Source organism: Hyalella azteca, unplaced genomic scaffold (assembly GCF_000764305.2).
Source record: "Hyalella azteca isolate HAZT.00-mixed unplaced genomic scaffold, Hazt_2.0.2 contig9713, whole genome shotgun sequence".
In the NCBI taxonomy this organism is placed as follows: domain Eukaryota; kingdom Metazoa; phylum Arthropoda; class Malacostraca; order Amphipoda; family Hyalellidae; genus Hyalella; species Hyalella azteca.
This window is the reverse complement of record NW_025939775.1, coordinates 340,064-352,736: the sequence shown is the minus strand read 5'-3', so window position 1 is coordinate 352,736 and position 12,673 is coordinate 340,064. Positions and strand designations below refer to the sequence as shown.

At 39.2% G+C, this 12,673-nt stretch overlaps 1 protein-coding gene across 1 annotated transcript; it reads left to right on the top strand.

Moving 5' to 3' along the window:
• The first annotated feature begins 563 nt into the window (after window positions 1-563).
• On the top strand, window positions 564-12,629 carry LOC108669161 (spore wall protein 2). Its single transcript, XM_018156460.2, has 2 exons — window positions 564-707; window positions 9,120-12,629. The coding sequence occupies exons 1-2, from the start codon at window positions 698-700 to the stop codon at window positions 9,848-9,850; spliced, it is 741 nt and encodes a 246-aa protein (XP_018011949.1). The 5' UTR covers window positions 564-697; the 3' UTR covers window positions 9,851-12,629.
• Window positions 12,630-12,673: the final 44 nt, after the last annotated feature.

Sequence of the window (12,673 nt, the reverse complement as noted above, 5' to 3'; positions counted from 1 at the left end):
AAAAACTTTATAGTCATGATTATTCTAAACATTATCTTGCATTCGTTAATATTTTGAAACAAATAACATTATTTTATAAGGGGCTAACGCCAAAAATTGTTCACTGGAAAAATTTGCACTCGAGACCATTATTTTCCCTAACTTTTCATATGCTTGTTTATTTAATTCAAGAGCCATGCCAATTTTTCAAAATATTTTTGAGTTTGACGTTTTTATTACACTACCCAAGACGCGTTGGAGTGCATCGTAGTGCAGGCGTGGCGTCGCAGGTTTCCTGGGCAGCGCTCGGCACTGCAGCGTTGGCTGTCGTGGCGTTAGCAGCTAAAACAACGCTGCTCTGTCTCTGCTGCTAACTCAGTTCGCTTCAGGCTCATTACCCCACATTTGCTAGAGATAGCAGATCTCTTTTAAATTTTTTATAAGCCTATCACATTATCATATTTTCATAGAGTTCCAGCCATCGATTTACAGTCATATTAGCGATTAGGTACTTACATCAGTAATTTCATGAATTATGTGCGCTTGAATTAAATTAGGCAGTTGCGAGATAGAGGAGTTACTCTACACTCAAATAACCGTCTTATTCATTCCAGATTCTGAAAATTGAAGTAAATTCACAAATATAAAGTTACAAATTAGTCGAGCGTTTCGCGATTTTTTAAAATCTTGCAGTCACCCACGAGGACCAAATTTCAGCATGCCACAGCGTGAGTACTAATGTTTTCTAAATATCCACCTTGAATTGATCCATTTATTTCTATTTACATCGTGTTATCGATAAAATAATGGATATTTAAAACATTATCAAAATAAATTTCATCGAGGAAGTAATTCAACACAATTCTGATCATAGGCCGAGGACGACGCTTCAGGAATGAAAGAAATTGAGATAAATTTATACCAATTTATTTATTAATCACCAAGATAAATAACGAGTCTTTCTTTCTTCATCTCTTGTTTGATAGTTCTAGTAAAAATCTCTCAAACCATTAAAAATATTTATACTTCCAATCCAGTGCACATTATTAAGCTGCTCCTGGGAAGCAACGAGCGTCTTTCCAGTCTCCTCATGCGTAATTTGCGTTATAATCATTTTGGCACCTGAAGTGCTTACTTGTTTATTTAGTAACTTCCTTATAAATTGTTTATTTTTCATCTTGAATAATTGTGTCGAAACTCGATCAGATAAATTTAGGGACTGTATTGAAGAGTTCTAAATTCAAATCGAGAAACGGATTTTTACAAAGGCTTGGAAATTTGTTGGAATGATCTTCCTCACATGACAAACTTGATGAAAATGCAATTACGAACCTATCTAGAAATTTATTTCTCGATTAAAACAAATTCTGCAATCAATGTGACTCCGAAACCAGCAGCATATAATTTTCTCTCTTGGTCGTAGAGTGACAATATTTCGGTGTTATGGAAACTCAGAACTCGAGACATGTCCATCACTCCCAGCTGTATAACAACCAACCGATTATTTGTCAGTAAAAATACTACCCATGATATGTCACAACGGTTGTTCCCTATTTAATTCTCGTCATTTTTTACAGTTAGTAACTTTTCACTCGCACAAAGTTTCTAACTGACCAAAAAAGCAATAAGTTCGAAAAATTTAGCCATGTCTAGCGCCACGCGCTTCGAGTGCAGTGACGTGTTGGCACCGCAGTGCGACTAGAGTGCAGTGACGTGTTGGCACCGCAGTGCGACTAGAGTGCAGTGACGTGTTGGCACTGCAGTGCGACTAGAGTGCAGTGACGTGTTGGCACCGCAGTGCGACTAGAGTGCAGTGACGTGTTGGCACTGCAGTGCGACCACGCCTTGTCCCATCGTCGCTATCAATGCTGCCGATTTCCGAACGATTTTAATTTGGAAATAAATCTAGTAGACTTAACCTCAAGCGAAGAAGATAGTGGATATTGTGATCACAATTTCATGAGTTTATTCCTTTAGTTAATTTATGAGATTAATTTTATGGGATTTTCCTAACAAATGAAAGGAATAAATTTGTGCATTCATCTGAAAAAACTTTCGAGTGATAATGTATAGCAAGTTTAAATTAAATTATTTATTTATACAATGAGAAATATGGAGAAAAATTACATGGAAAATTTTTTACCAAAAATTTGCAATGAAAAAGGATACATTTAATTACTCATTGAGGAGGTATGTGGATGAAAGTTCTACCAAAATAATTTAAAAACCGGAGTATTAAGATAGTAAAATAAATGCGTAAACAGTACAAAGTGTCATTGGTTCGCAGCAACTCTGATATTCAAATGGAACGGTACATGCCCAATTAGTAGCGGAAGGCCGGCATTTATCATTGATTGCACTGATGATATACACATCACTATATACTGTATCATTGATCGTGGGCAAATCTGCTGCTCATCAAATTAATGGCCCGTCGCTCACCGAAGCCAGCAGACGCAGAAACATCAATTCAGGGCATGACTACAATAAACAAAATCAAGGAATCTAAGCGATTTTAAGGAAACCGTGGACTTTCTCATGTAAACTTTACGTTGATTGTTTTTTTTTTGCTGGGAAAGAAAATCTAGAAAATTCCCAGCAAGAAAAACGGATAATCTAGAAAATTCATTCATTCTTCACCATCAAATTACTTCTCAAATGCGAGGAGATTATTCCTCTCATAACTTATTTGTTATTCAGTTCAATTTAGAGCAACAATACCAAAATTATTGAGAATATGATTCAAATAAACAATTTCCATCGATCTTCTACTAGTAATTTTGAGAGTCAAAAACTTGTCAGGTAATCATACTAATTTAGCCTTCCGCATACTTCTGTCAACGGGAGTACGAGATTAACTTCGATCCGATTGTGACAAACAGGTCCTCGCTGACCCGTTTATAAAGTGTGAACATGCAACCTCACTGACCTGGTTTGAAAGTGTGAACAGGTGTTCTTGCTGACCTGGTCTGAAATTGTGAACATATGCCGCCGCAGTCCAGGTTTGAAAGTGTGAACATGTGTCCCCGCGTACCTGAACTAAAAGTGTGAACATGTGTCAGCGCTGACCTCCTTTGAAAGCGTGAACATGTGTCCCCGCTGCCCTCCTTTGAAAGTGTGAACATGTGTCCCCGCTGACCTCCTTGAAAGTGTGAACATGTGTCCCCACTGACCTCCCTTGAAAGTGTGAACATGTGTCCCCGCTGACCTCCTTTGAAAGTGTGAACATGTGTCCCCGCTGACCTCCTTGAAAGTGTGAACATGTGTCCCCACTGACCTCCCTTGAAAGTGTGAACATGTGTCCCCGCTGACCTCCCTTGAAAGTGTGAACATGTGTCCCCGCTGACCTCCTTGAAAGTGTGAACATGTGTCCCCGCTGACCTCCTTTGAAAGTGTGAACATGTGTCCCCGCTGACCTCCTTTGAAAGTGTGAACATGTGTCCCCGCTGACCTCCTTTGAAAATGTGAATATGTGTCCCCGTTGGTCCAGCTTATGTTGGGAATGCTACTGGATTTTACCGGTCCACTGGACAACACCGGTTTTCATTAGCGGCACAAATGCCTGATGTTTAGCAATCACGCAGCGTTGGTGTTTAGTCTAGATGAAGTCGGTGTGTTATCGCTGGTCGTCATGACGAGGAACTGTTATGCCGCGCATGACAAGCTAGTCAAGTGGATCAAGGTTCAACGTTAGTGATCATTAGCTATTCATTAAAATTTCAAGATTTTACATGATAATTTAACGACGCCGCCCCTGATTTTTTCAACAAAAATATTAATTTGCGGGAGTCATCGAGCTCTTTTTTATCAACATAATTCATTCGTAATAAAGCATTCATTTAGTTTTAGAATTGAACGTTTACGAAAATTTTCTCAAGTGTTGGCCAATTAATATTGAAATTTTTACAATTAGTATGACCGACTCAATTATACGTTCATGTGATAATATATAAAAAGTACAGAAAATAGTCCTATAATCATTGCTATCTTTTCGTGTTAGTCAAAGAGAATTAGACGGATTAATTTAATCGGAGCTAACGGAAATTTAGTCTCTGAAATTATGTTAGCATTATAAATAAATATTCTTATTAAACTCGAACTAACGATATAAAATCCCTATATTTTAGATTAAATAGAGACCGATGAGTGAGTTTGCACTATCGTCTGGCCGCTTGCAGTATCAAAATAGGTCAAAAGGCCAGGAATTTTTATTTTCAAATCTTCTTTTGGTTTCCTAATTCAGGCAGGTCACATCTGTGCGGCCTACCTGCAGACCTTTGGCCTTCCATTAAGAAGGCTGCAGGTCAAGGCTGCCTAATTCAGGATCATTGCAGGTTCCGCGCCGCCATCAAAATGACAATTTCTTATAATTGAAGGCCTCGAGCTGAACTCCGACTCAAGAACGGCCTAAAAATCCTGCTGCGGCGAGTTCCTTATTCACTTTTTTCAGAGATTTGGAAATTTAAATGAAAATAATTGACTAATTTATTGTGCTCAACATCTGTGAGTGACAGTAAAATAGGTGTGTGTCAAAGTGATTGTACGTGTGTCACGCTGAAACGTGTGCTCCACAGTGAAGAATGTGTGTAACATTGAATTATGTGAGCGTCACAATGAAAACTGTGTGTGTTATAGTTAAATGTGTGAATGTCGCAGTGAAATGTGTGTGTATCATTGTGAAATGTGTGTGTGTTTGTGTGTGTGTCGCAGTGAAATAGTAAATGTCACAATGAAATGTGTGTTTCTTAAGCTGTGAAATGGGTTTGTGTCACAATGGAATGGGTGTTTGTCACAGTGAAATGGGTATGTGTCGCAGTGACATGTGTCTTTGACAGAGTGGAAATGTGTCACAAGGTAATGTATGGAATTTATCAACAGGCAACGGCAAATCGCGGGACAAATTTGCCAGAGTCACGCGGTGAAGTGCAGTATTTAAGAGAAGTTTTCTTTTCTACTGGTCTTGAAGCGCCTTAGACGTCTTGTTCCTTAAGTTGAATTTGAATGAAGAAGTAACTCTTTTTAATGTGGAATTTTGCCACGAATGAATATTTAGCGGATCAAAATTATCATAATATTATTATTTAATAACATTGCGTAAGCACTGTTTTATCGTTTGGAGCAGCAATGTATTCCCGCCTCATGACATAAGTATATAATCTCATTAGCCTCATGCGGATGAAGCATGGCGTGCGCCATGCCGCAAGCTGTTCCGTAATCTGAGCCGCGTGCGGACCAGCACGCTCTGCAGACCGGACGATTCTCTTATCTACTTCTCCTATGTACTTACGACGAATATATCTTAGTTTTACGCTTGTATCATTTCAAAATATGTATGCAATGTGATATATCGTTCAATTTAGAAAACAAAAGGAACATCTACCATGGAAATGCATGTGGTTATCACAGAGTTATATTTATAGATTTCTTACGTAGAGCAGAAGTAACTTCAACCAGTGTGCACGCAATCATTGTAGAGTCATATTAATTGAGTAAATACATCATTAGCGATCATTAGCCGTTTTAAGATCATAATCAGATTAGATCATCATCGGCAGATCATTAATGGCTGTTTTTCAATGATAGTTTAGCCTTGATAAGCAGGCGTCCGATGGCTGTACGAGCAGCTGCGTCGCACGAGCGTTCCCAGTACATCGATAGGCTGGCCTAATTCAATGAGAAAGATACTATTACGCGGCACGGAAGGAAATGTTGACTTTTATCTTGCTTGGAAATATTAGCAGATGGGAAAGCAGTATATGGAAGTAGTTCATCCACCTGTCTGTACTATATTCGATTATATTGCAGAAGAAATAATTGCTTCCATGTAAAATATAATTTCCGTAATATATTTAATGAACGGTAATTCATTACGATTATTATTGCAATATGACATTTACTATTATTATCATATTTCTCCTGAACGAATATAAAGCAAACCACGGTGATAGCCTATCATTCAATAAATTTTCTTAATTTAACTTTCGTTGGACTGTTATTGGTGTAGTACGAGGCTCGTTACAAACCGGTCAATCCGAATGCAATATTCAACGAGCTTGGCCTCGCGTGCGGCGGACTTTGCTGCACCGATTCTGCTTGTTCCCGGCAGAGCTGCTGGCCGTAGTGACAGCTGGAACTTGGGTGGGTTATAATCATATAAATATTTTTTCACAGTCATAAACTGAGATTTAGTTTTGAGAATTTCACCAGAAGGATTTAAACTTGGAAATTAAACATATTCAAATCCCATAATGTATTTATCGCACTTCAGAACTGGAATGAATTTTTGTCAGAGCTGCTTACAGCATTGACAAAAATTTAATCCCGTCTCAACTCCCAGAAAAAATCTTGTTATTAATTAATACAAAATAAACTAAGGAAGAATCTTTCGATATTTGTAATTTGCGGTCTGGATATTTGCACTAAATACAATAACCTCTGACCTTCTGGACTGAATTGTGGCGAATCTTGACCACAACATTCGCATGATTTTATATGTTGAAATATTACATCACCGTTGAGTTAGTATAGCATACGCTGCATTTATATCGAATAATTACACTTCCTGCATGTAGCTATGATACAATCCTTTGCTTCTGCAAACTGAGTCAGAATGACCCACACAAGGTAGTAAAGTGCATCGCTATTTGTGTTGTTAATTTCTCTCACAACGTAAACTGTTCACGGAACAGAAAAAGATTAATAAGAGGCGGACTATATACCTACACTCAGTGACCACTGAACTGATCATATTCACGTTTTAATCGACGAGTTAATATAATATGATGGTTTCCATGGTACCCATAAACAGCACACAAATACAGCAGCTTTGTACTGCACGTACACTTAGAGTTACTGTTGAATTGAGTTTATTGTGAATGATAATAAATAAGTACGTCGGCAAACATGTTCATTTTCTAATCTCAAGCACCCAGGAGTTTTCTTTTTAAATGATGTCCGATAAGATAAAGTGTAAAACTTTATATTCAAATCTTTGGAAGTCTCCAATTACTGCACAAAACGCTTCCACACAGTTTGCAAAGTGTATATATTAAAGTAAATCGGTAGAGGCTCGATAAATTGATTTTTTGATAAATTGATTGTTTGGATAATTTACTATTTGGAGAAATTGATTGTTTGGATAAATTTACTATTTGGAGAAATTAAAAATTTGGATAAATTGATTATTCGAAACAATTGATAATTTTGAAAAATTAATTATTTTGACCGATAGCATCGTGCATTGGATGCACTCATAAGAATGTTTGTGTTGAAGTTTTATTATCATAACTGAGATCATGGGGATATTTCGTTAAACGGGTACTGATAGCTATTCATGACAATTCTAATTGACGACATAATTTAAATAAGGTCACAAAAGTAAGGGTGTTGCCACTGTAGCTGTCAACACGAGCAGCTGCTGCAGCTGTCAACACGGGCAGCTGCTGCAGCTGTCAACACGAGCACCTGCTGCAGCTGTCAACACGGGCAGCTGCTGCAGCTGTCAACACGGGCAGCTGCTGCAGCTGTCAACACGGGCAGCTGCTGCAGCTGTCAACACGAGCAGCTGCTGCAGCTGTCAACACGAGCACCTGCTGCAGCTGTCAACACGGGCAGCTGCTGCAGCTGTCAACACGAGCAGCTGCTGCAGGCTGCTGCAGCTGTCAACACGAGCAGCTGCTGCAGCTGTCAACACGAGCAGCTGCTGCAGCTGTCAACACGAGCAGCTGCTGCAGCTGTCTAGAGAGCTGCTACTCGCGCCGTCTCATGGCAGAATCGATCTTTATATATGGACGCTCTCTTCTCATGACCCGCTCTCTCTTCCTGTCTGGACCTGCTCTCTCTTCTAGACCTTGCCCAACTGCTGCTCTCTTCATGACTGGCGCTCTCTTTTGCGCCGCGCCCACACCCTTGTACTGTATAACGTGTTCAGCAAACATGAGTTTCACTCTGAACGTGCAATTTAATGTCTACGATTAAGTAGTGGCTATCAATAATGGGATGAATCATCGCGCGGCAGTGACACGTTGTACATACGTTCATCCATCTTGCGTTGTCATGGCAACCTCACGGTCCTTGTCATACCCATGCAGCAACTGAGTGATTCTTCGGGAAAATTTTTTACTTTGAATTTTCCCAGACTTATAATATTTTTTATAAATGGATTAATATTCCGATACGTCGGAAGTTAGCTATGATTAAGTCGCAATGGCATATGCACAGTCAACGTGACTGTGCATATGCACGGAAGTTCCGTTAATGTTTAAAAAAAATAACCTGAACATTGTTAACCGAAGAGATAAATGGCAGATTATTTATCGAAATTTTCTCATAATAATTTCGGCATCTGACGCAGGTTTTTTCAATGAAATCAATACTAAGCTTTACTTTTGAAATTATGGGTATTACGAAATCATAACTTGCTCTTTTTAGCGCATTTTCTCATTTATGGAAAAAATGCACTATTTTGCTCGCCATGTCCGTCTGTCCGTCCATCTGTCCGTGACCTCAAGTTTTCGTCGACGAGAAAATGCGCTCTCAGTCACTCACTGCAGTGAGTACTGAGTTATATTTTCTGTGACTTCGCTGGCCGCATGCTAAACCTCGAACTGAACAAGAATACGCGCACATATTTAATATATAAGAATATTCCGGACAAATTTGCCAATTTTTTTGCCAAACGGACTTTCAAATTTACCTGAAATTGATCTAATTAGCTAGGCTTGAAATTCTGATTTCATCATGGATATTTTCTCCGAAATTTTTGCTTTAGAAAAACGGTTAGTTTCATCTGGGACATTTCCTAGAACATATGTCCTAGTTGAGCTTCCAGAACGTTCGCATATATTAAGCCTACGGTTTTCTCCAACCTTTAGGCTAACTGATTACCGAAGAATTCAGATGTTTACAAACAATATAACTATGACGCTACAAAGATGCCCCAAAGCACCGCGTCCGCAACTTCGACTAAAGTCACGTCTAACGAAGAAAAGTTCGTTAAAACGCAACTAACACATTAACTGAAATTTAGTTTCATGCGCAAATGTTGAGTTACTTACAGTGTGAGATATTCATTTTTCGACATAACACTAAAGGTATTTCTCTAAGAGCTGTGAAATATTAAATTTGGTTTCCATTTGCAGGTTCCGATGAGCACATGGAAGGCGAGACCGGCGAGGAGGCGAACACCACCGCCGAGGTCTGGACTGAGGAGACCTCAGAGAACGGTGGAGCTGCCGGCGGAGATGGTGATGGAGATGGAGATGGAGATGGAGGAAGTGTAGAAGGAGAAGGTGGAAACGAAGGTGATGCTGGTGAGGGCGAAGGCGAGAGTGGAGATGGAGATGAGGCCAGTGGAGATACCGAACAAGGAGGAGAGGGAGAAGAAAGTGGTGAAGGTGGAGAAGGAGCTGATGAAGAGGAAGGCAGTAAAGACTCTGGTGAAGATAGTGGAGATGGAGACGGTGCGGAAGATGCGGGAGAGAGTGGAGAAGGAAGTGAAAATGACGAAGGAGGAGAAGGTGAAACTGAAGAAACTGGAGCTGGTGGAGATTCTGATGAAGGAGATGGCACAGAGGCGGGGGATTCTGAAAAATCTGAGGAAACTGACAACGCAGCGGACGAAGAAAAGGGGGAGGGAGACGGCAAAGAAGACGGAGGAGATGACGGGGGAAGTGGAGACGCGGAAGAAGGAAGTGGAGATGCGGAAGAAGGAAGTGGAGATGCGGAAGAAGGAAGTGGAGATGCGGAAGAAGGAAGTGGAGATGCAGAAGAAGGAAGTGGAGATGGAGATGACGCAGACGGGGAAGCAGAAAAAGAAAAGGCGGATGAAGAGAAGGAAGAAGAAGCTAGTCCAGATTCAGGCGACGCGTAGCAACTTATCTCTAAACTTATTCTCCCAGCTGAAAATCACAACAGAGTTACGGTAGCCAACAGTCGGTCATCCGGTGCAGCCAGCTTGACTGCCAAGATAATAGGCTTTAATAAATGACGTGGTGGTAGTCTGCTTTCTTCAGCTCATAGCTAGCTTACCAGTCGAACTGCGCATACTGTCTTTGGTACGAATCTTAAGCCTAACACCGTCATATTTAGAAATTTAGAATTAAAATCAAATTTTCTCCCAATTACTTCGTTTGCGTTCTCAAGATAGTGATGCAGAGCTTTGTAAAAGTCAACGCGATAATGGTAACTTGAGAGCTAATTTTAATTCACTAAATTTTTCATGAGGTAATTGTAGCAAAATATTCGGCCCCTTTTAAGTTGAACGATTTATTCATCCATTCAGGATTTATTTCACATTAATTGCGATTTAGAATAATTGAATGATTCGGCGTTGGCAAGCCGAAATTCAAATATTGTAATTCGTTAATACATCTATTTTTGAGACATAATAAATTCAGAGCTATTATACACTTGATCGCACTTGCATGTTAAAAGTTTTCTCAAAATGCTTCTTCTGAATCTAAGAACTTTTCAATCTATCTTCGTTAGTAATAACAAAAAATAAAGACATCGCCATAATTGGCGGCTAATGTGGCATCTTGATAATGTGAAGCAGGACGCGCCAACGAGAAGGGGAGACATCAAATGAATAGTTGTAAGTTTTACCTAACTTAATGTTAAAGGCTATAGATTTAAAGCGATAAATTTTACCAGATTCATATCGATGACATATCGCTAGTGATAAGACTATCCCATGTGATGTTGGCTAAGGCAATGTGTGCACCATATCAAGCTAAGTTATTTTAAAGATTGTAGCAAAATTAGGCATAACTTGAGCTGGGCTTTTATCAAAAAATTAGGCGGGAAGCAATGATGAGAATTCTAAGTCTACTACATTTTAGCGCAAGTTGTGGAATCTATGGAGTGAGTACTGATGTATCTTTCCTACTTACCTTCGCCAATTCTTATAGTCATTATCTCCTCAGCTTTAACCTAATTATTGTAGACTAAGTCGATATTTAGACCCGCGGATATAGTTATAAATGTAGTCCTGTATGCCTTGTAATGCTAAAATCTGTTCGTCCATCAGTCCTTTTAGGCTTTCGCTAGGAATATTTAAAATAATTAGGATAGTTCATGTCAATGTGATCTTAAAACGCTGCTTCTTTATCATCATCTGTAACGAGGCTTGAGACAGTTACAGTTAGCAGGGTCGCGTTCACCAGACAGGTCGGGGAACGCAAGTGTCGCACTTACGCAGGACATCAGGGCTCTCTGGATACTCCATCCCCTGGGGTATTAGACATTAGGGTTCTATTAAAACCCCCATCCATTGGGGGCTCTCTGGACATTCATAGCTCTCTCTATTGAGTATTAGACATAAAAGCTCTGTAAACACCTCACCCACTGGAGTATTAGACATAGGGGCTCCCTAAATATCTCACCCACTGGATTATTAGACATAAGGGCTCTCTAAACACCTCACCCACTGGAGTATTAGACATAAGGGCTCTCTAAACACCTCACCCACTGGCGTACTAGACATAAGGGCTCCCTAAATATCTCACCCACTGGATTATTAGACTTAAGGGCTCTCTAAATACAACATTATGGCTAAATCACAAATACGGTATTTATTATATATATCGCTATGTTTCCCTGTAATATGTACTCAGGAGGAAGTGAGGCTCAAATTACAGCTTAACGAATTCATAAAACAAATCTTTAACTGAGAAGAAAATCTATAAATTAATTAGTCCGTTAAATTAGTATTAGGAGTTGAAGAATTAATAGTATCATAATCACAGAGCCTTGATGATCATAATCAGTGCCATCGACCGAGAATGCTTCTTTAATTTTCACGTGAACATTAAATCACTTCGTCCATACATAAACAATCGAGTGTTGAGTCAATTTTACATATTAACGAGTAATAATCACGAATAGCCATTTTAAACATTTAAATCAAGCCATTATCGACATCCGTGAATCGACGTTATCAGCATTCATTGAGGGCTTTGTTCTTTCAAGGTTTACTCTTAGAATAAATTTTCATATCGCATTCCTCTCATCATTTCCAACGCTATATCAATAGACATAATTAGCCAGAGAGTGCAAGGAATTGTAGTGATCTAGATTGTGATGTAGATTGTATCTAGATTGAGTGTATCTAGACTGCGAAGCCTAAAGTTAGAGGACATAATAATTAGTTATGGCTTCCTGCCTTTGCTCGGTTAGATTTACGAACAATTCATTTGGTAGAAATAAAGAAGGTAAGCATCAGTGAGAGGATTTTATGCCATGAAATTTTATGCAAAAACAAATCAATGTACTTCTGGACTATTTCTTAAAGGGTAACCTTGAGAAATCTCAAATTTCTTATTACTTCTAAAGGGTAACCTTCTCCACTACCTTTGTTGTTTGTGTATGAAGTAACTTTAGAAGCACTGGTCATCTAATAAAAATTAACTAAATCACCTCAACGCCAAGTCATTACACATTTCCACTCGACTACCTTTATTGTTTGTGTAAGAAGTAACTTTAGACGTACTGATCATCTAATAATAATTATCTACAGCACCTCAACACTACGTCATTACACATTTCCAGTTGCAGTGACTTCTGCTCTTAAGCCTCTAGTAGATGAAGATGCCGGTTGCAGCATAGGCAGCTAAGTATTGTAGTTCAGCGACAATACACTTCCCTCGCAATCTGTATTTCATTTCCTCGCTGTTATTGACTGTTTTTCAAAAGC